This window comes from Condylura cristata, unplaced genomic scaffold (assembly GCF_000260355.1).
Source record: "Condylura cristata isolate star-nosed mole 26May11 unplaced genomic scaffold, ConCri1.0 scaffold00003, whole genome shotgun sequence".
Taxonomy (NCBI): domain Eukaryota; kingdom Metazoa; phylum Chordata; class Mammalia; order Eulipotyphla; family Talpidae; genus Condylura; species Condylura cristata.
Window position 1 is genome coordinate 34,003,354 of NW_004567104.1, and position 24,797 is coordinate 34,028,150.

Here is a 24,797-nt window from a genome sequence, read left to right on the forward strand (position 1 = left end):
ACCCCAGTTCTCTATGCACAAATAAAGCTCTTTAAAAAATAAATAAATCTTAAAAAAGGAAGTGCAATGTAAAGCGAAATTATAACAAAAAGCTATGTGTATTCTCAGAAAGAAGATTTCAAAAGACTCAAGCATCTTAATCATGAGACATCAGGCTACACTGTATGGACATACATGCACATTAAGTTAACTAATAGTTAATCAGATTATTCTCTAAGTAACATAAAGTGACTTCTTGCTCTTTCGAGCCGTTATTTTCTACTTTGAGATGTTCCACTTTCATGCTGACCATACCCTCATATTAAAAACAGAGTTCTTGCAAATGAGTGACAACTGTTTCAGTTTCAGCTCTTGTTCATAAAATGCTTTCATTTGGCCCACTCTATCTCAACGCTAATTCAAATAACCTTGACTACCTTGGAAGTTAGACCACCTATTGGTTAGAATTAGTTTCATTCAGACACTGATGCTAGGAGAAATTCAAAGAACATCATGGGTCATCTAAACAGCTCTATACAGGTTATGGAGTAATTTCCTTTTAGAGCTTCATGAAATTAAATAAGAATCAAAAGATGCATAAATGTAGTAGGAGCATGTTATTTAAACATACCCTCTCTGACTAGATAACACCTTCCAATTCAAAGAGTGGAGATGATGACCACTGTAACACCAACATCTGCAGAGAATCACCAAACCCAAACCCAGACTCCTGTCTGGCTCACTACTCCCCTCAGCAGTGTTTTTCAATCATCTGCCTGTTCCATTCCCCACTCTCTAGTGAATCCTTTCAACCCCCACACCTGTGGCTTATACCCCAGTTCTTCTTAAGTGCTTGAATAAATAAATCTTTTTTAAAAAAGACATTTTTAAAAATCTGTTAGCACAAATGGCAAAAATAACAATTTTCTTGTCTGTTTGAAGAAGACCTTCAGACATACTCTACAACCTTTCCCTGTTAAACACTGAAGCAATGCTTACGTTCAGGATGGTTAAGAGTTTCTTATAACTAAGATCTATTTAGCCCTTTTGAGGTAAATAGATTAGGACAAATTAAAACATTTAACACAAATGTGAAATCTTTAATGACTTCTTCCAAAGTGACTGCTTCATGCAAATAAAGGGAAAAAATATCATCTCTTAATTAAATGCTTTAAAATGCACAATACGTAACATACACAGAACTGAAATCAACCATATATACAAATCTGTAATTTTTTAACAACAAATTATTAATTAAATGTATTAAAGTTTAATTACATTTTCAGATAGTTTAAGACATATCTATGGACTAAAAGCAACCTCTACTCCTGAATTCAGTCATGACAAAAAGACAATCTAACTTACTAGTATTAGTCAATAATATAGATTTTTACCTTTAGAAAATATAAAATTGAATAACTGATTAATTAGCAAAACTAAAATCTCTTGTTGAAAATAACAAAATAACCATACAACCTAGCATTTTAAAGTTTCTCACTAATGCTAGACATACTGTATTTTTTAAATAAGCGTGTTTCAGAGTTTTTTGTGATAATAGTTTTAAAACTAAAGAATTTAATTAAATGAAACATATGATCTTACTGATAATTCTCTTCCATTAATGTATTTACTTAGAAAGGGTGTCCCTCTCTTTCACCCAGTTAACTATTACTTATCAATCTTTTAGGTCTTCACAGTTAGCTTTTTCCAAAGACCTTCCACAAAACCTGAACTCCTGATAGTACTTACTTTCATTAACAAAACATTCTTCAAATACAGTACACTGAATTATCTGGTAGTGATAAACAAAAAGATGTTTAAATGTTTGTTGAATGAAGACGTTAAAAGTAATCAGAACCCCCTTAAAGTGATTGGGAAGTTAACACTTTAGATCAAGCCATAACCTGTAAATAGGGAAATGTATTGATCAGATGAAGCCATAACCTGTAAATACTGAATATACTTCCTAATTAAGATAAAGTCTGCAAGCAGCTAAAAGTGCTATGGTGGTGGGAAAACGAAGGGGAAAATCAAATACTGTTCAAAATGATATAAGACAATAATTAATTAAAGTAAAAATACATCTAGCCATAACTTTTTTTTTTAAAGATTTATTTATTTATTCATACAGAACTAGGGTACAGGCCAGAGATGCAGAGGGTGAGAGGATTCACCAGGAACAGAGTGGGGAGCAGAACAGACAGATCTATGAAGTACACTGCTGAGGGGTGCAGCGGGCGGGTCAGGAGAGGTCTGCCATGCCATGTGGATCTCCTCCGGGGCAGGCAGGGCAGGCAGGGATCGAACTCATACAGAACTGGCTTAAACTTCTTAGTGCAGTGCTTTAACCCGCTGCGCCACCAGGGAGGACCACTAGTCATTACTTTTATAATGATATATATGCAGGCCTCCCTGGTGGCACAGGACTTAAAGTCTTAGCACTATTGAGGCAATCACCAGACACTGTGACAACACAAGTATGATTCCTGGCTTGGAAGCTGACCCGCATGGTGCAGCATATCCCTCCTGTCTGCCCTGCTGCTCCCCTCAGCAGTGTATTTCAGTAGAACCACCTGTTCTGCTCCCCACTGTTTCTGGGGAATCCTCTCATCCCCCGTACTTCTGGTCTACACCCCAGTTCTTATATGCAGTAAGAAAAAATCTCTGTGATAAACATGACTGGCTTAAAAATCAAATGAATCGATTTAAGAAAAGTTATTTTATTTTTGAGTTGCTTAGAAGATTCATAAACTGGAAAAATCTCACCTCTCATGGGATCAAAGAGCTGATTAGCTTCCAAGTCTGTAAAAGTACTACTACAACGAGGACATTTGAAGGAAGCCCGATTGGTGGAATCTCTCTCATCAGTTTCAATCCTCCTTCTCATGTGGTCCAATTTATATTTTACTACATTAACAAGAGTCCGATAATTAATAAAGTAGTAGTTATGACGAGTGGTTTTTCCATCTGCAGCAGTTTCTACCCTCATTCTGCATTTGATGAACTTGTCTCCCTTTAAATTGTTTAAAACTGATCTAAGTTGTTTCCGATCAAATTTCAGAAGTTCCAGCATATCCTCTTCTTTCACACAGGGATTCCGGATCAAGATGTCCAAAGTCAAGGCGTGCTCAATGCCATAAAACCCCCGGATCACATACTTGGCTAACCTCTTCAATGCTGCTGGAACTTCAGTGAGGACATCTGGGTCAGCCATCTTTTGCAGTAAATTTCAATTTCTACTGAATCCAGGGGAAAAAAAGAAAAGTTAGATGGACATAGCAATAATTTTAGATCTAGCACGTAGGGGGGAACTAACACTATTCTTGGAATACCACAAAGGTACTCAAAATATTTTTTAAAGACCTGTAATGCCTAACTCTTTTGTTTCTATTAAAGAACAAAACTTTCCTCTAGAATATAGCATAGATTATACCTACAAAGCTTGACATATTTCTTAGATGGCTACTTTCAGGACCTACAGTGTACTTGATTCTATGAAGTAATTAGTACACAAAAGAGCTAAATGAAGACTCACTAGTTTTAATGATATAGATCACTGAGAATGCTAACAACCCCCCCAAGAAATCTAGCAGTTGACAATAGCTTCATAGCATCGTTCTTTTCTTGGGTAAAATTTTTCTACCAAGATAGATTCAAAGGTATTTCATATAGTCGTGCTCACAAAAGAAACACCAAAAACCATAAACACATAAATAATCTCCAGTTGGAATATATGACAACCCCATTAACTGTTACAAATTTGAAAGAAATTAATACTTAGATTCAGGAACTCAAAGTTACACAGCTACTAAAACATAGGCTAATTCTGAGCAAAATCCTGAAACAACTTCAAGTCATTTCAAATCACTACTCTGAGAAATAAGGATAGTATCAACTACCTCAGTGAAGTTCTGGGAGTTAATGAGGACGTAAGTAATGCGCTTAGGAAGTGCTTGTTAATAAGGAGAGCTTCCATATCAATTTAATGTCCCAAAATAAAAATGACCAGGCTATACACATAGACCACATCAACTGAATTTTCCAAGATCGCGAGGAATTATTTAATAGGCCTAGACTGCACTTTGAATCATTTCAATGGGGGAGCCAGAGTATTAATGCTAACACCATGTTCAAAGTCTCTATATTTAAAAACTCTCCTTCCTGACCACTGCCCTTTCTCCTCCGCCACTTCTACTCCCTATATAAGCTAGACAAGTTTATACTGAACCCTTTAAAAAAATAGATCAGTGGCTATCAACATTATCAGTCTGAATACCTCCACAGTAATTGCCTAAAAAGATATTCCTAAATAGTTAATCTTCATGTATGTGCGGGAGACCAGAGGGTATAATAATACCCTATTGAAAGTAAAGGCAAACTAAAAGTTAAAGTATACTCAGCAACCAAACAAGAGAAACACATGTCTTTTGCAGCAACTTGGATGGAGCTAGAAAAGATCATGCTTAGTGAGATAAGCCAGAAAGAGAAAGAAAAATACCAATGATTTCACTCATAGCAGGAGTACAATGGACCAGGTGAGAAAATAACAAAAATAGTGAACAACCATATACCAGAGACATTTTGCGGGGGTGGAGTGGGGAATGGGATCAAAAACGGGGGTAGGGGTGGGGGGGGGTGGGAGTGCACGGGATTATGGTTATGGCACATGGGTGACTTGGTGATGGGAAACCCACGGGGATTACAATTGAGATGGGGAAAAAAAAATGTACAAAATGATGTAAAAATAAACTGAAAAAAAAAGTTAAAGTATATCCTTCAGATAGTAAATGCACATGCAAGGTTACAGATAAGAGATAACAAAGTAGCATCCAGATGGTAAACTGGTTTTAGGGCCTTTCTGTCATCTCAAAACTTAAGGATGCCAAGTAAGTATCACAGCAATAGCGCAGCAGGTGAACTTTGTTCTACTTTCCAATTTGGTCTGTATGTTACATTTGAACCCAGTTTTGGTTTGTTTTAATCTTCAACAGGTGGCAGAAAACATAACAAAAAAATACATCCATAACTGAGCCATAAACGACACATATCAAAATTATTTACTTTCCAATTCATTTCCTACTGTCATATTCCCTCCCTGACCTCACATCACACCCTCTGTTTTCCAAACCAAGGGATCTCCACCCTGGCTATGAAGTAGAAGCAGCTATGGAACATTTTAAAATATCCACCCTGAGCCCCCATTCCTAGAGATCTGTCTCAGCTGGTAGAGGGGAAGGGCAGGGAAGCACACTAGGCATCATCTTAATTTAAAAGTTCTCTAGGTGATTCCAACACACAGAAAAAGCCTTTGACAGTGGGAAACTGGGTGTCTAGCTATGATATATCCTGCACAAGCTACATGGACAGCCTCTATGCTACTTATCACTCAACCTGTTTCCTTTACTGGATACTTTACGGGCCCTAAAGATTTAACAAAGTTCAATAGTTTTGGTTTAGAATCCTAGTTTCCACCATTTGTTATTATGTGACTGGAAAATTCTCAGACTCTGTTTCCTCATATATAAAAAGTGACAAGTGCCTTCCTCATACAGTTCATGTATGGATGAAATAATTTATATAAAGTGTTCTCCTTTCAAAACTGGCACTTTAAGTATTGGTAGTCATAAGACTTCCTACTTAGAAGTGTTTGAGGGATGAGGACTAAAGTAAGTTAATATAGAGGTACTGAGGAAGTGGCAGGAGCTATAGAAATTAACTCTAAACTAAGAAAGAACAAAAAACTCCAAGAGGACTGAATCAAACTTATTACAGAAACAAAATCAAAAGGACCCAATAGTCTATTGGAAAATGGAACAGGAAAAATTTTAAATAGCTTGTGTTTTCCCAATTTTTAAAATTGTGGTAAAATACACAAAACAAAGTTTACCAGTCAGCCTTTTTTAACTGTACAGTTCCTTGTATTAAGTACACTCATGTTATAAAACTATCACTAGTCATCTCCAGAACTATTCACCTTTAAAACCGAAATGCTATACCTATTAATATCATAGTTTAATGCTGTTCAAAAATAAGTTATTTATTTTGAGCCTTTATAACTAGGAAAAGTACTACTACGAGAAAGAGGTTAACCTCACACCTAAAAAGGTAAGGAAGAATGGGGTATTTATTTTTAGTTACTTGTTTCTGAGAAAATACCACAAAACATTCCTGTGAAGATATCCAGCAAGTAGCTGAACAAACAAAATGAATTTTAAAATGAAGCCACGCTAAACCACCATGTTCAGAATGCCTACATTTAAAAACTCTGCTTTCTGACAACTCTCCTTTCTCCTCCATCACTTCTACTCCCTATATATGCTGACTCTCCAGTCTTTGGATTCTAACACCACTTAGGTGAGATGCCTTAATTTGGCAGTCTGACACAGTTTGACCCAAAGGATGCTACGAAAATTTTCCAAATTAGTTGTCAACATTTAAAAATCCTGTTGTTTCAGGTAAACTTTAGCAGTTCTTGAAAATTGAGAATATCTGAGGGAAAAAATAAGCTCATGTTCCCACATGGTAACAATAAATTGAAACTGAGGAATAGCTGTTAAGAAAGGAAGGGGAAAAATGGGCACAAGGTGTATATTGTTAAGTGCTGGCTTCTAAAGACTTTTGAGTGTGTGACCTCACAGGGTCAGCCCTTGTTTCTTTGTTGTAGTCTCAGTAACAGTCACCTTCCAGGCTAACTTACCTCCCTACCCAACATAGCCCCCACCCCACTCCCAGGCAGATTGGTTTTGTTTTTGAACCATATGTATTTATTTAATCATACAAATATATAAGGATTACTGGGCACCAGACACAGAGTTAAAGAAACAGTGTAAATGAATCCTTCTGCTATATACCTGTCTACTCTTGTCAGCCTCATCTCCAGCCACACTGGCATGTTCTCAATTCCATAAAGCCATTCATGCTGGACACCTTGCATTAACCTCTAGTCCTTTGCACATGCTGTTTGTTCCCTTTGCGACAAAAAGCAAAGCCCAAACTGCCTTCTCCGAGAATCATCCTTCATGTCTCAGATGACACTGTCTCAGAGAAAGAGAATCATCCTTCATGTCTCAGATGACACTGCCTCAGAGAAATCTTCCCAGATTCCCCGAAAGAGCTTAGAATACTCCCCTTTCAAATGTACCCATCTTTCTCTTTCCCCTTTTTTTGTTGCAGTGAATACACTAATACTTTCTTCATGTCTACCTCTGGAAAAAGGGACTTAATCTTATTCATCATTGTCTTTCCAGCACCCAGCACAGGTAGCTAATCAAATATTTTTATAAAACTTTCAATAGATCTCCTAACCACGTGGTCTTCCAACGCGCCCACCCTGACTACTTCCTCCAACTCACTACCTTCATTGCTGCTTCCCAAATAGAAAAAGACAGGCTGCTGAAAACCTTCCTAAACTTCAAGTAACTTTAAGGGGAGGTAACGGTATCAAATTCTCGATTTTAAAAGATTTGACTGAAATGCAGGGTGTAAAATAATTAGGGAAAAGAGTGGACGCTAAGAGTAAAAGAGTATTTCAGTACGATAGAACAATTCCAGTCGTAGAAGAACTTGGATTCTGTAACTCTGTGGTTTATTTCAGTTGCCATATTTCAAAGTACTCTCCATGCCTTCATACTTAACACGGTGTATCCCCGTGAAACCTCCGAACTAGCAGCCCCTCAGAGCCTTCTGTCACGTTCACGCCTCCCCACTGCGAGACCCCGAGACCCGAATTCGCTTTAGACTGCCACCTGAGTCCGGCGGCCACAATCGGTGCAGCCAAGCCCGTTCCTACCCGAGGTCGCACGAGGGCCGCTCCCGGGTCAATGGTTCTTTGGAGGACCAAATCAAGAGAACAATTAAGAGGAGGGCACCCAAAGATGGAGGAGCAAAACTAGGGGCGACACCCAGAAAATGCGACCGCCGGCCAGGGAACCAAGAAGAAGGAACAGGGAATGAGGTTTACCAAGGCGAATCCTCGAACACTCCCACTACGGCGTCTCTGGGCGCCTCAACCACCGGCTTAAAAGAGCCACGCCACTGCCGCGACGAAGCAGACGTCTTAGTCCTGCGACTACCTCTGCGGCCCACTCGCCACATTTAAACAGGCCGGCCAATCGGTCTTCAATCGAGACGGGCATTTCCGACGGGCCAATGAAATGGACGGTCCCGTCCCCATCCCCAGCTCTGATTTGGCGAACAGTTCCGGAACAGGCGTTAGCCCCGGCGAGGCAGTGGCGAGATGGCGTCCCTGGATCGGGTGAAGGTACTGGTGTTGGGAGACTCAGGTGAGCGGCTTAACCCACTTCCGGGGCTCCCGACACGTTTGAGTTATCCGATAACCTTCCCTTTCAGTATTTTACGTCCCATTAAGTGACTCTTCGGCCTGTGGCTGAAATCCCCCTCAAGGGCTAAAGACTACACTTCCCAGAGGACTTTGCTCTATTTGACGAAGCTGGTGGCGTTGCGCGGGCGGGGGGCGCCAAGCTCTGGTCCTTCTCGGCCTGCGCAGCTTTCCGGCTCGGTTTCCCGGACGACGCGACTATAGTGTATTGTCAATTCCTTTGTTTTAAAAAATATGCAGACGTTACGTGTTGTATTGGCGCTGCTCGAAGGCTACGGAAGTTAGTGTTTGCCTTCAAAAGATTTTGCTCACTAAGGAAGTCAAACACAGAATGAAACTGGTCCAAGTCCTCTGCACATACCAATTGGAGATTAGCCCAGTTGCTCCATTTTACAGATGAGAATAATGAGGACAGATTTAAGTGACAGACCCGGTTGATTATGGGTGGCACCCATGATCTATGCACTTTGCTGGTTCTCACTCTCTCAATGGTCTTGTTTTATCTCAATTGAAAACCTGTTATTTGTTAGGTTGTAAACCATGAAGAAATTAAGTGAGGGCGTTGTCATGAACGACCGAGAATATAATACCGAGCCCAATTTAATCTGAGCGTTAAAATTCTTTTCATTCCTTGGACGTTGAGAACTAGAATTGAAATTTGCATTTCCCTCCTACCTATTCACCAGCCTTTCCTTCTTAACATAATCTAAACTTTGCTTCTTACCAATACAGAATAAATGCTAACCTTGCATTTCAAAGATAAGCTCTTCTGGAGTTGACCTTTGAGTGTGTGCTGTAAGTAAAGACATTGTGCCACATGCTTGGAGGGGGAGAGGATATACCCCAAAGAACTTGAAAACTGGCCTTACAGTTTAGGTTGGCTGGGGAGAGTTAGAGGTTGAGAACATTTTCATATTGCCTGAAGATGTACAAAATATTTTTGGAGAGAATTGTTGAATATACCCTTTAAAACAATACATTATGAAACTCTATGAATATAATCCAATTTATATCAACTTCAGTTCTTTAGTTTGAAAGTGGTGCTGAAATTAGTTGAATAAAATCACCCAGTTTTATAAAAGAGAATATGGTGCATTTGGCAAGAGTATCCCCAAGTAGAATTTAGGACTGGAATCCAGAGCTAACTCAATTCTTATTGAATAAGTGAATTGTATGTTTTTTGTCTATAATCCCCTTTTCTATTTTCTTTGTCTATAATCCCCTTTTCTATTTTCTAACAATCTTTTCATGTTACATATTGTTGAAGCTAGTGAACCCCCTCCCTCATATTTAAATACCTATGACATAGCAGGCACCGTTTTTAGTGCTGGGCTAATAAATGAGGAACCATTGCATTACATAACAGGGTTGGTTTAGCTGGTGCATTAAATGTAGAAAAGTGATTTGGAAATCAGCAAAAAAGAAAAATTCAAGTCAGTTACTGCTTTTTTTATCAATTTCCTTTAACAGTAATTTGCTCTCTGGCCATTTAAAAATATAATTTTAACACTTCATCTGTCTTTGTATTCAAAATTCAGTTTACTTTTGAATAAAGGTGTATTTCCCCTGTGGTGCTTTGAGGATTTCACTGATATATAAAGGAATGACTTGGAATTTAGCGATTAGTCTTGCATCCAATGGAGATATTAGAAAATTTAGTAAGGAACCTTGAAAGTCTCTCTGACTTGCACTTACTCTGAACAAAGCACATTATAAACAACTGTATTTGAAACTGGCTCTTATTTGATTTTATTGTGACTTTGCCCCCCAGCAAGTGTATTCTTTTGATCTACTTTAGTTCAATTGATGAAAACTCAGATTCAAAACTTTCACAGTTCAAATTATTCTTTCTGTTTAGAGTTCATCTGGCAGTAGCTAATTCCCAAAAGCCATTAACTCATGGGGAGTTGTACATTGTTACTGCATAGAAACTCAGACATAATTGAGTTTAACTAAAAGCTCAGGCTTTGCATCAAGCTGATAACTAATATGTGTCTCTAATATAAGCAAACCTACATTCAATCACAAAAAAAAACTACACAGCAGTATGCCTAAAGGTCACAGTATTCAATGAACTGCAATAAATACAGACAAAACTAAGTGTGAATAGCAAAAATCTTAAATGTTATTAAGTACAAAAATAAAAAGAATAAAAGGGGAATGTGGAGAAACTATTTGACTCAGTTAAATGAGATGACAAGTTGAAAACTGAAACCCAGTGGAAAAATGGATAGAATGCATTAATAGATAATTCATGAGAGGAAAGACAACTGATTAGCAAAGGTGATCAAAATGTAATCTTTACCAAAAAGTGAAAAAATGCAGATTAAACCAAAATGTAATTTTTTTTTAGTCTTTTCAAATTAACAAAGATGAAAAACAACAACCTATATTTGAGAGACAACAAGTACTGTAGGTGTTTGTTTGCATAAGGCTGCCTAAGCCTGCACTGCCTGGCTGGTGACAGCCACCTGATGCCAGTTATCAGTATATATCAAAACTTCAAAGGTTCATTTGTTTCTACATATTAATTTCACTTCTGGGAAGGAAATGAATTATATATATATATATATATATATATATATATACACACACACACATATATATATACACATATATATAATGTGTATATATATAATGTATATATATATTATAGTTTATTTTTACATCATTTTGTACATTTTTTTTATCTCAATTGTAATCCCCATGGATTTCCCATAACCGAGTTACCCGTGCACTTCTCTCCTTCCCTCCCCACCCCCACCCCCGTTTTTGATCCCATTCCCCACTCCATCCCAACAAAATGTCTCTGGTATATGGCTGTTCATTATTCTTATTGTTTTCTCATCTGGTGCATTATACTCCGGCTATGAGCGAAACCATCCAGTATTTTTCTTTTTCTTTCTGGCTTATCTCACTAAGCATGATCTGGAAATGAATTTTTTTTAAAGATTTATTTATTTATGCTTACAGAACTGGGGTACAGGCCATAGGTGTAGTGCGTAAGAGGAGTCACCACAGACAGAGTGGGGAACAGAACAGGCAGATTGTCAAAGTACACTGCTGAGGGGAACAGCAGGTGGGTCAGAAGAAATCTGCGGCACTATGTGGGTCAGCTCCCTGGTTGGGGATGGAACTCATGCTGCAGTGGCTTCTAAGAGCTTCATAATGTGGTGCTTTAACCTGTTGTGCCACCAGGGAGAGCCCAGAAATGAAATTTATTTTTAAAGAAAGTTGAGTAAAAATTTTTCTTAGTATAGTGAATAATTCTAAACACCCTAAATAGCAAATAATCAGGGAATGGTTACGTAATTATGTCTACTCTGATTACTATAGAGATACTAAAAATATTTGTGAACAGTCTGTAGTAATAGGAAATTTTTGTCATTAAATAATTATCATTTATGACCCTTATCTGAGATTTTAAAAAGATGACCAAAACCAGCGTCAGTCCTCAAAGAACTTAAATAGGGGCAATAAAACCTTTAATAATGTATTTTTAAGTGCTCTGTAGGAAAGTACTCAGGGTACAATGAATACCGAGAATCTGCTGGATAGTGTACTTAGTTTCTACCTGTTTAGAGTCATTCTTTATAACTAAAGTGATGCTAAGTCTCAAAAAGCATCAGCTATAGGTTCATATGTAATAATGCATACAAAGAGCTGATCTAAATTTTTTTGTAGAATTTAGTGATGTATGCTTCATCAAGTTGATTGTACATAGATATACACGAAACCTACTTATCATAAGGGCATCCCAGAATGCTGTTAATTAAATGAGTATATAGGGAAAGCTTATTCCCTTTCTTTTTCATACATATCACTGAATATTAGTCCTGAATAATAGTGCTGGTATTAAAGCTAGATTACTCTGAGCCCAAAAGAAAATGAATCGCTGCCTTTTAAAGTAAAGCTCCATGATGTTGAAGAGAGAGGAGAGTTCTGTTTTTCTAGAGAATAAGTCTGGACCAAGTGGATTGCTGCCTTTTAAAAATCACTGGGGAGGGCCCTCCCTGGTGGCGCAGCGGGTTAAAGCACAGCACTGAGAATCTGAAGCCACTTCCGCATGAGTTCGATTCCCGCCTGCCCCAGAGGTGACCACATGGTGTGGCAGACCTCTCCTGACCCGCCCGCTGCTCCCCTCAGCAGTGTACTTCATCGATCTGCCTGTTCTGCTCCCCACTCTGTCTATGGTGAAACCTCTCGCCGCCCCTGAGCCTCTGGCCTGTACCCCAGTTCTGTATGAATAAATAAATAAATCTTTTAAAAAAAATCACTGAGGACTTCCCTAGTGGCCTAGGAGTTAGTTCAGCCCCATCACCACCAGAGCCTGAGTTTGATCCCCAGCTCAGGGAGTTAACCCACATGGCACAGAGGACCTCTCCTGCCTCACCTGCTAGTCCTTTTAGCAGTATATGTCAGTAAATCTGCCTGTTCTGCTCCCCAGTCTGCACTGTGTCTGGTGAAACCTCTCAGCCCCCGTACCTCTGGCCTATACCCCAGTTTTTCTATGCCAAAAAAAAAAGAAGAAGCTCTAAAAATCAATGACAACTAGAATGTCTAAATATGAAATTATGATATGGTAAGGCCCTGTCACTGTCAGTGTTCAAACACAATCTGGAAGAACATATAACAGCGTGCTGAGTAACAGACTCTGTTGAAAGTCAGAGTAAAGGAAGTTGCCTCTATGATGTGTTAAGATTCTCCAATTCTAAAATAGGCCGAATAGATGGAAATTATACAAAAAGGCATTAATTCGTATGAAAATGTCCTAGGACCAGTAGTCTGCATAGTGAGTGAGCCCTCAGACCATTAGAATTTGTTGGAAATTTGTTAGAAGTGCAAAATCTGGGCTCATCAGCAGACCTCTAAACAGAAAACCCTGAGAGCAGGACCCAGCATTTTGTGTTTTACAAACCTTCCAGCAGATTTTGAAGCTAAGTTTGAGAGAACCACTGCCTTTGACCATCTTTCCCTCATTAAAGCATATTAAAATGTTTGACATGCTGTGAACACCCTTTGGAACATTCATATATATATATATATATCATTATAACTCTCACCATAGTAGATTTCAGCATATCTCTTACTTGACTAGAATTCTTACATCTTTTACAGGTGTTGGGAAGTCTTCGCTAGTTCATCTTCTGTGCCAAAATCAAGTGCTTGGAAATCCATCATGGACCGTGGGCTGCTCAGTAGATGTCAGAGTATGTGTTTCTTGTATTTTAGCTTTTCAGTAGTCATAGCAAAGATAATTCCTTCAAACTATATAGTCAAATTATAGTACTTTCTCCAAGACTAAGTAGAATAATAGCTGTGCTTATTAAGCATCTACTATGTGCCAAATACTATGATAAATGCCTTACATATCTTTATTTATGTAAATTGTGAGCTATAGCTGTATAAACTAAGGCATAGAGAAGTAAAGTAACTTGACACATTCACTCAGTTCAAGAGAGTCAGGATTTGATCCCAATTAGTCTGATTTGAGAAATTTCAGTTATAACTACTGTATTATCTAGTTTAGTTAACACATTTCATAAATATTTCTGCCTAAACCTTTTGCCACTAAGTTAAATTTTTGGCTAGAAATAACATCAGGCAAAAGCCTGATGTCCAGGTCCTATTTAGAAAACAGGTTCAATTTTCACTTAATTATCTTCCAGATATTGTTGGTTTTTGCTAATTCCAAGTAATTCTGTTAAACTCTCACCTCTGCCGCCTTACTTCTGTCTGTTGAGTTAAGAGATAAGTAAGGGATGGATGGTAGTTAGCTAGATCTTCAGTTACTTTGCAGTTCTCAGAGGCTGTTATTCTGAAGTCTGTTATGTTGCTGCTGCTAATTAGAAATCTTCTGTCAGTCTAGTTCTTATTGTTCTTTAAGGTAATACATGGTTTCTAGTTGCTTTTTTTTCTCTAACTGCTTTTGAAGATTTTTAATCTTTGATAGTTTATAGTTTTGTTCAACTATATCTAGGTATAGATTAGTTTTTAATCATCCTGACCAGCAGTCCTCTGTCCCTGCCTTTTGCATCTGTATTAGATTTTTACCCTCCATAGCCATATCATTTAGTTGCACTTTCATGTTTTCTTCATTTCTCCTTGGTGCATTCTGGATATGACACTCATATTTGCCTTTCAGCTAGCTAAGAATCTCTCCAAGTATGTCTAATCTGCTTTTTAATATATCCTCTCATGTCTGTTACTAGTTTTTAATTTCTGTTTAGTTCTTTGTCATATGTCAAAATTTGTCAAAATATCCTGATGTTTTATTTTCAACATACTTTCTATGGTTTCTTTTTGATTGTTCTAGTTTTTTCTGGCTAGGTGATAGGTATCTTACTTCCTGAATATACAGACTTTATACTTCATAGAAATGTATTTCTTTATATGTTTTATAATTCTTTGGAGATGGTTACATCTTCAATAGAATTTCTTTTCTTCTTCCCTTTGGAAGTCCTGTATGCTATAATGTAAAAGTACAGTGCTTTTTCATTTTGATTGCTGTTAGAGCCCTAGAATTTCAATAGTCATTTCTCAGCTCAGAGTTCCCTTGCCATTTAGATACTGTCACTTCCCCTGATGGCCTTTTATCACATAGACTGGTGGTTTCCATTTGTTGTGTATCTTTTATCTGCTGTCTACCACCCTTAACCAGTGTCTCTGACAGAAAGTGTTTCCTGCTTGCCGAAACCAGAGAACAGTATTTTCCTACTCTGTCTTTTACTATAGCTCATCAAAGGTCCAAATTTCATAAAGGGAACCATAGTTTAGTCTTTGCCATTCACCCACATATACTCATGCCTTAACAGCTGGAAAACAAACCTCTATTTCTGATGGGCACTAAAACTCCAGGAGACAGCTACTGAAGCTTTATCTGAAACTGGATCATTTCCCAGTTCTCACTGTGATTTTAAGCTCTTTCTTCAATTTTAGCATCTAGAGATAACCCTTTCTCTTGATCTTGTCTTCTGTGTGTGTGTGTGTGTTTTTAAAGATTTTTATTTTTTGTGCATACAGAACTGGGGTGCAGGCCAGAGGCTCAGGGGCGGTGAGAGATTTCACCAGAGACAGAGTGGGGAGCAGAAAGGCAGATCGACAAATTACAATGCTGAGGGGAGCAGCGGGCGGGTCAGGAGAGGTCTGCCACGCCATGTGGTCACCTCCAGGGCAGGCGGGAATCGAACTCATGCGGAAGCGGCCTTAGATTCTTAGTGCTGTGCTTTAAACCGCTGCGCCACCAGGGAGGGCCAATCTTGTCTTCTGTGTTTTTTAAAAGTATTTTTATGAATTGAAGTCAAAGGGAACCTGACAGTGTATTTCAATCTACCTTGTTCCTAAATTCTTATCAATGGAATAAAAATTAATTTAAGATAATGAGTTCAATGAAAATTTTATTTAAGTTTGAGTTTGGGAGCAACTTCTGAACTTTAAAATCCCCTTGGACTTCTCTCTTTTTTAGGTTTTTATTTATTTATTATTATAGAATAGCTGGGGTATAAGCCAGAGCCCTGTACAGTGGGTGAGAGGGTTCACCAGAGATAGAGTAGGAAGCAGAGCAGGCAGATTTACTGAAATACACTGCTGAGGGGGAGCAGTGGGAAAGATAGAAGAGGTCTGCTGCGCCACCTAGCTCCTTTTTTGCAAGAGAACATGACATTTTTATTTATTTATGCATACAAGAACTGGGAGATAGGCCAGAGGTATGGGGTAATGGGGTATAGGGGTAGGGAGTGAGAGGGTTCACCAGGGACAGAATGGAGAACAGAACAGGTAGATCTGTTAAATACAGCAGACAAAACTGAGACAGGTGAGGTTTGCTGTGCCATATATGGGTTAGCTCCCTGGGATTTAAACCCAGGCCATAACAATAATAGCACTGAGACTCAACTCCTACATCACCAGGGTGGCCCTGATTGATTTTTTTTTAATGTTAAACCGATTTTGCACTCTTGGGATAAATCCAACTTCAGTTTGCTAATTTTCTTTCAAACATTTTTAAATTCATAAGAAAGATTGGCCCTCCCTGGTGGCGCAGCAGGTTAAAGCACAGCACTGAGAACCTAAAGCTGCTTCTGCATGAGTTCGATTCCCGCCTGCCCCGGAGGTGACCACATCGCGAGGCAGACCTCTCCTGACCTGCCCGCTGCTCCCCTCAGCAGTGTACTTCGTTGATCTGCCTGTTCTGTTCCCCACTCTGTCTCTGGTGAAGCCTCTCACCGCCCTGAGCCTCTGGCCTGTACCCCAGCTCTGTATGCACAAATAAATAAATCTTTAAAAAAAAAAATTCATAAGAAAGATTGGTCTATCATTTTTCTTTCTTATAATCTCCTTGTTGGGTTTTAGTTTTAGGATTATGGTAACCTTAAACTAAGAAGGGAAGTATTATTTCTATATCTATTCTCTGGAAGTATTTATGTAAGATTGGTAAGATTGTAAAAATGGAAGTATTATTTCTATATCTATTCTCTGGAAGTATTTATATAAGATTGATATGTATTTGACAGAATTATCTAATAGCTAGGAATATGCTCCCAGGTAAAACCATCTATTAGGCCTAAAGTTTTCTTTGTAGTAGGTATTTTTTCAATTTTAACTTTCTTTTTTAAAAGATTTATTTATTGGGCCCTCCCTCGTGGCGCGGCGGGTTGAAGCACTGCACTGAGAGACTAAAGCTACTTCCGCATGAGTTCGATCCCGCCTGCCCCGGAGGTGACCACATAGCGTGGCAGACCTCTCCTGACCCGCCCTCTGCTCCCCTCAGCAGTGTACTTCGTCGATCTGCCTGTTCTGCTTCCCGCTCTGTCTCTGGTGAATCCTCTCACCCTCTGCATCTCTGGCCAGTACCCCAGTTCTGTATGCATAAATAAATAAATCTTAAAAAAAAAAATTTTTTTTAAAAATTAAAAAAAAAAGATTTATTTATTTATGCATACAAGAACTGGAGTTTAGGCTAGAGGTGGGGAGAGGGGAGAGCGGATTCACCAGATACAGAGAAGCAAGCAGAACAGGCAAATGTATTGAAATATATTCTCAGAATTAGTTTATAATATATTCTATATATTATATATATTAGTTTATAATATTCTATGTCTTCACATATCTATAGGATCTTCAGTGGTATTTCCTTCCCATTTCTGATATGTGTAATTTATGACTTTTCTTCTTGATCAGTCTTTTCAGAGGCATATCGAAGACCAATTTTTGGCTTTGTTGATTTTTCTCTATTATATATTGTCTATTTCATTGTTTCTGCTCTTTAGTATGCCTGTGCCTGCTTTGGATTTAATTTGTCAACTTTTTTTCTTAGCATCTTGAATAGTCTGTGCAACAACTAGCTATACCTCTGTAAATTTGTTCGTTATCATTCAATTCAAAATAGTTTCTCATTTCCATTGTGATTTTTTCCTTTAATTTATGAGTTGTTTAGAAAAGTGCTACTTAATTTCTAAACATTTGAGAATATTTACTATATTTTAATAATTACTAGCTTGCTTTCCTTATGCTTATGTACATATACTGTATGATTTCATCCCTTAGAATTCAGTGAGATTTATTTCATGTCTCTTTTTTTTTTTTAAGATTTATTTATTTATGCCTACAGAACTGGGGTACAGGCCAGAGGTGTGGTGGGTGAGAGGATTCACCAGAGACAGAGCAGGGAAAAGAACAGGCAGATCTACTGAAATGCATTGTTGAGGGGAGCAGCGGGTGGCCCACGCCATGTGGGTCAGCTCTGTGGTGGGGATCCAACTCATGCTTCAGTGGCTTCAGAGAGCTTCATAATGCAGTGCTTTAACCCATTGCGCCACCGGGGAAAGCCCTCATGTCCCATTTATGGTCAACTTTGGTGGATTTCTCATATGGACTTGAAAAGAGTACACATTCTATAATCGTCAAGTACAGTTTTTTGAATATCTCAAATTAATGAAAGATTAATTCAAGTCTTCCATATGTTGTTTCAGTCTGCTTGCTTCATCACTTGGTAAGGAATGAGTGTATAATCACTAAGTATAGGTGGTGCAAGGGGTTAAAGCACAGCATGAAGCTGTTCACAGCCATTGCAGCACTGACTTCAATCCCCTGCCAGGGAGGTGACCCACATGGCACAGCAGACCTCTCCTGTCTCACAGCTGTTCCCCTCACCAGTGTATTTCCTGTTTTTTTGACTTCCAGGGAATTAGAATGTGAAAGAATAAACAGCATCCATCTGAGAGGTCAGCAAGAAAATTTGTATCTTCAGGTTAAAGGCAGGCATCAGTTGATAATGGGTTGAAGATAAAGATATAATGGAATATGTAACCATGGATTAAGATTCCAGGAGAAGAGTAGAAAGATTTAGAGGACTGGAACGACTGGAGATTAAATGTGAAGGTAAGGAAAGGTAAAAGAAGATTGGGTATGAGGACACCAGAAATACCAGTTAAAGGACTCAAATGTATGGTAACAGGGTGATAAGAGTATAAAATGCTTTAAGTGTAACAGGCATGAAATTTTCAAAAGAAATTTCTGTTCTGTTTCCTTTCATGAAGGTAGAGGCTTGTCTATAAGCACTGTTTCTCTGTTTAAGTCCCCAAATGAGATGTTAGTTCTCAAGACTGACCAAGTTTTAGAAGTAACAACCATAATTCCATTTGGAAACCCCTGTTTTGGGGAAAGTGAAGTTGGAGTTCCCTGGCATTAGCTTTTGTTAACTTCCTCTGTAGTTCCAAAGAATATTGCCCAAAAGGAGGTTGTCATGAAAACTACAGTAGTTAAAGACAATATGGCATGTAATAGTGGAACTGATTTTACTGTAATGAGTTTGGTACTAATTAACTCTCTTAAAGCACCTCTAACCTGAATTGCTTTGCTTTGGAAGAATGGAACATGTGGTTGATTACTGTCTTGCATCTTAAAGAAAGCACTTTTCTTGAGTGACAGCATAAGAATAGGGCATTTTATATAATAATCTTAAGGAAAATTGTCATAGACATGTAAATCATTTTGACTATTGTTATAATAAATAAAGTGAGCAATTCTTCCCACTAGCAGGAATGATTAAATCTGATAAAGCTTTTAGCTAAAGAGCTTAGAAGAACGCTTTCTTTTGTAACAATATTCTTATTGTAATTATGGGATCTGTGTTATTGAAACCTATGAGAGGGATTTCAGAGTCCGTGTAGACCATGAATACACATACTTTAAGACTCTTAGAAATAGTTGCTCCCTTTAGTTCATGTCATAGCTGTAAGAGCCAACTAAAAATAGGTGATAATGCAATTATTTAATCTATGTATAGGGTGAACCTAATGAACTTAATGCTTAATAGTTAATGAACCTTATTAAAATCTTAATAAGTTAATAATCTAATGAACTTAATACTAAACCTAGTGAGCTTAATAAGTACTCAGAAATTATTAACATTTTGGGTTTAGTATGAAGTATAGAGATGTTCCTAACTGAACCAAAGGAAAAGGGGGAGAAGTTTTATTATGGTCTTCTGCATTCACTCTTGTCTTCTAACTTTGTTGCCAAAGTCTAATGGTACTAATATAAATGCATGGCTACTCTTAATTATGAAAATAAGACTTCCAGACAAATTATAAATAAGGACATTGATTTGTCATTTCTAGTTCACTGTAGTGGGATTTAAGCTCTCTAATTTACATATTACATGCAATCTACTTCTTCAGATGACTAATGCTATTTACCAATAAAAAGGCCAGGATCTTGGTCTTGAGCAGCATCCTGCATTATGTAGCTTGCTCCAAGACTCCATTTCTTTATCAGTGTGGGGGCTGCTCGATGCAACACCCTGGGACATCATTTAAGTGGAAAATAAGTGTGATAGCAACTCAAGAGAGAAGGTGCAGTGTTGTGAAACTGGAAAATTAAATTGGGCTTTAATGATTGAATGGATCGCCTCAGCAATAGATAAATAGACTATTCGCCAGGAAGAAGAACACATATAATAGGTCACAGTGAAGGAAATGATAATAATTTCAGTTCTGGAAATGATGAAAGGAGATATCCATGAGCTATCCAACTGAAACTGTCCAGAAAATACTTTAGAAGAGTTGGTAATGATTTGTATAGAGATAATCCTGAACCATGAAAGAAGATGAGGTTTTCAAAAAAGTAAACTTAGAGAGATCAATGCTAATTGGAACCAAGGGGTATATTTAGAGAGTTGAAGGTAAAAAGGTTAAAAAGTTAATCAATTTTTTTAAAAAATGATCAGAAAGGTAGGGCAATATCCAAATTGATGAAATACCACAAGAGCAAAGAGAAACGAGAATTTTATGAAGAAGGGATTGATTTATTTTGAATAAAATACTGTAGAGATATAGGGACCGAGTGGGGGAGTTGAATATGGTGATGCTGAAGTCAGTCTTGACCTTTGAAAGAATAAAGGAATAGTAGTAGCAAAAACCAAATAGAGACAGGTTTAAATCAATCGGTCACAGTGAAGAGGTTAAATGAAGGGGTGTTGGGTATTGGTTAGAAGGGACAAGTAAAGATTTTTGTTTGCTTGTTTGAAATAAAGGAAGGTAAAACAGGATTGCTGCAAAGGATTGCTATTAATTCATTGTCTTCGTTCATTCAGTATGTATATTGCTTACCTACTGGGTACTACACAATGTAAGGAATTAAGAATTGGAGTGTAGCAGTGAGACATGCAATTCCTGTTCTCTTGGCACACTGCCTTGTTACTTTTTTCTACACATCTCCTTTTCCTCCCATCTCTGTCCTACTACCTTCCTTCCTGTTTTTCTTTAATAATAATAATTGGGCACACATACTAAACCAAATTTATCAGGACATATCTTTAACAGATGGTGTTGTTCTTGATATGTATCATTTTCTTTACAGAGTTGTTCTTGATATGTATCATTTTCTTTAAATGTTACAAACAATGAATAAACCTTTCAAATGAGACAAAACCTTTAGTACTTAGTCTTTATTTTATTTCCTATAAAAAGTCAAGAGATGAATAAATAAGAAGTACCAAAGTGCAGCAGCAGTAACAAGTATGAGGCATTTGATGATCCGCACATACTCTTGCTGCCTGCTGAGAGAGCCCTTCCCTTTATTGATGAAAGGTCTTAAATGACTCTCAGTATCAGATCTCAATGACCTGATATAAATACAAAACACATTTCTTATAGTTTGGCATTACCTCCCTCCCCCCACCCCCATGAGGGACTGTTAGTATAGAATCAAGGTACCACTTATTGTATCAAGAGCAATCCTTGTTATAATGTCAAGCTTTCCCTTAGCGCTCACTCACTCATGTAAAAGATATGTCAAAGCTACAAGCCACTGGTTTAAAGTTCGTAGGATTCATTCTATTTGAATTAAGTTATATTTAGACAATATTAGTGAGCAAGTTAGAAAGGAAAAAGGACAACTTCTCTTCTAATTCTGGATAAACATGAAAAAAAAATTGATTAGGAAAGAGATTTTGAGGTAGCCAAGAGTATAGATAAGTGAGTCAATTTGACTTGGTCCAATCTTGGCTACTTTACTTACCAAGCTTATTTTGTTCATTATTTCAAAGGCATATAATACATATGATAAAAACTCCATTTGATAGGCAAGGAAACTAAGGCTCAAAGATACCAGGTATACTTAGTGGCAACTGAGTCTCATGACCTAGGCCTCCTGATTACAAATCATGTTCTGTGCTATAAAATCGTTAGTTGTTTTTTGTCTGTTTTAAGGGCAGGTGTTGCAAAAGGAACTTTGTTGCCATTTTGCATCTGGACACAGTTGTGGAGCAGGTTTGCAAGGCAAGACTCTGCTACTTGAGAAGAAGTTCTAGTGCCCTTTATTGAAAAGTATACAGGCTGGTAAAGGCTGATCATGTGACATTGGTATGAGGGAGGAATAAGGTCCAGAAGATGGGTTAGAAAGGGAAGACAAAATTTTGCAGGGGACATCGCCATCATGCATCAAGAGACACTTCATCAGCAAAATATGATGTTATCACAGGCACAGTTACCCCAGGACCACCATGAAGATAATTAGGTCAACAACAACCTAGGCATCCCTGGGCCTGCCTCATGACACGGGCTATACTCCCTAGGTAGTCAAGAATGCTCTGTAGTGACTGGCAGGTAGCAAATAGGTCACAGTTGCCCATGAGTGGCCAGCTCATAGGAACCCAAAGGCAGATTTATAAGACAAGGAGGAAAGAAGACTCTTGCATAGACACAAGTGGGCAGAAAAAGCCACCTAAAAGCAATAGTTCTTAATTGTGGGTTACAGCAAAATCATTTGAGTACTTATTCAAAATATGCATGCCTAGGACTGAACCCTTAAAATCCTGAATCAGTGAGTCTGACATATATATTTAATTGTGTGTTTTTTTTTAGGGATAGCCTCTTTGTTTAAGCTATATTTAAGCATAATTCACAAATTGTATATTTACAGTGTACTTTATCATGATTTGATATATATACACATTGTAAAAGGATCCCTTCCAACCAATTGGCACCATCACCTTATATATTTATTTTTGTTTTATTTTAATTTTTTTGTGAGAACATTTATGTTCTATTCCTTAGCTTTATTCAGTTACACAGTACAGTTTTATAGTCATCAGGTATATTGTCACCAATGTTATACAATAGTCACTATGTTATAATATAGATCCTCAGGCCTTATTCACCTTATAGCTGGAAGTTTGAATCCTTTTACCAACCTCTCCCTGTTTCTCCACCCCCACTCCCACACCATCCCCTGGGCAACCACTTTTTTACTCTGTTCTTATGAGTGACTTTTTACCCCATATAAGTGATATCATACAGTATTTCTCTCATTTGGCTTATTTCACTCAGCATATTTCCATCAGGGGCTTTCCAAGTTCTCACAAATAGCAGGATTTTCTTTTTGTTTGTTTATTTATTTACTTCCATCAAGCATTAATAGAGCCTTAGGTCATTTCCATTTCTTGGCTACTGTGAATAATGCTACAGTTAACATAGGAGTGCAGATAATTTCTTCAATATCCTGTTTTCATTTATTTTGAATACATGCTCAGAAATGGGATTGCTAGATCATATGGTAGTTCTAGTTTTAATTTTTCCAGGACCCTCCATACAATGTTTTATTGTGTCTGTACTAATTTACAGTCCTATGTACAATACATAAGGATTTGTATTTCTCCATAACTTTTGTAACACTTGTATTTTTTTACCTGTTTGATGATGACCATTCTAATAGGTGTGCTGTGCTATCTCACTATGGTTTTGATTTGTAGATCTCTGATCATAATTAATGGTGAACACCTTTTCATGCACCTTCCACCATTACATGTCATTTTTCAAAAAGTATCTATGTAGAACCTCTGTCCATTTTTAAAATCAGATAATTGTTTCGATTTGCTACTGAGGTGTATGAAATTTTGATATACTTTGAATTTAACACCTTACCAGATATGAGTTGAAGATATTTTGTCTCATTCATTTTGTTGATGGTTTCCTTTGCTATAGAAGCTCTCTCATTTGATGTATTCTCATGTTTACTTCTGCTTTTGTTGGCGTGCATGTATCAAAACAAATTTTTGCAAGATTCTAATGTATACTCCTGAACCATCATTTTAGCTATATTCCAATAAACAAGATTGCCAAATACTAGGATTTGTTTCTGAATAATTATATAGTATAGGAATCAGTGCCATTAGAGGTAAGACTGTGAGAAAAGGAGTTTATCCTAAGAAAGGTTTTGAGTAGCAGGATGATTTGCTCTAACTTGCATTTTGTTTTTTTAAACTTGCATTTCAGAAGGATCACTCTAGCTACTTAAGGGAAAATAAGTGATGAAGTGGAAAGGTGTGAACAGGCAAGATTCTAGTAGGCAGATCAGCTGGGAGGCAGTTACATTAATCCAGGCACAGAGATAATTAGAGGCATTGGTCTGGGTGGTAATAATGGAGATGGTGAGACATAAACAATGTTAGATGCAAAATTCAACATCATGATTTGCAGACATGTATGTGTGTCATGAATTAATGAATTAAGGATCAGTCTTGAGTTTTGTATGCTTCAAGTTACTAAAAGGAGAGAGTTGCCTTTTACTGAGACAGAAAGCTGAGAGAACAGGCTGGGGAGGAAGATCAGGAAATTATTTTTAGAAAATATTGTTTACAGTACCTCTTGGATATTCAAATTGTAGTCTGTTAGATATGATAGATTGAAATTCAAGGGACTGGGTCAGGATGGATATAAATTTGGAATTTATCAACATTAACAATGACATTTAAAATCTTAAGATACAGTTGCCAAAAGAGCAAATATAGATAGAGAACAAAAGAGGTGAGGAACTAAGCCTATGACACTCCAACAATTAGAGGTCAGAAAGATCCAACTGGAGACTGAGAAGGTTAGCCAGTAAAGTGGGAAGAAAAGTAGGAGAGTGATACCCTGGAAGCTAAGTGAAGAAGTTGTTATAAGAAGAAAGAATGACTCATTGTGACAAATAGTGAGACTGT

General features: G+C 37.6%; 2 protein-coding genes across 4 annotated transcripts in view; one reads left to right on the forward strand and one right to left on the reverse strand.

Annotated features, from left to right (window-relative positions):
• Positions 1-8,024, reverse strand: part of GTF2E1 (general transcription factor IIE, polypeptide 1, alpha 56kDa) — a 41,550-nt gene extending 33,526 nt beyond the window's left edge. For 2 of the 3 annotated variants that reach the window (XR_001145779.1, XM_012729396.1), the window contains exons 1-2: positions 7,940-8,024; positions 2,746-3,215 (exon numbers count right to left, since the gene is read on the reverse strand). Coding sequence is in view for 2 of the 3 variants with exons in the window: in XM_012729396.1 (XP_012584850.1) it covers positions 2,746-3,193 (448 nt within the window). In the remaining variant the exon portion in view is untranslated. Of the gene's footprint in view, positions 1-2,745; positions 3,219-7,939 lie in introns of all 3 variants that reach the window. The other variant, XM_012729401.1, reaches the window with a different exon arrangement.
• A 97-nt stretch (positions 8,025-8,121) lies between these two features.
• Positions 8,122-24,797, forward strand: part of RABL3 (RAB, member of RAS oncogene family-like 3) — a 37,796-nt gene continuing 21,120 nt past the window's right edge. The window contains exons 1-2 of the mRNA XM_004675177.2: positions 8,122-8,261; positions 13,436-13,527. Coding sequence (XP_004675234.1) covers positions 8,216-8,261; positions 13,436-13,527 — 138 coding nt within the window. The 5' untranslated portion in view covers positions 8,122-8,215. The remainder of the gene's footprint in view (positions 8,262-13,435; positions 13,528-24,797) is intronic.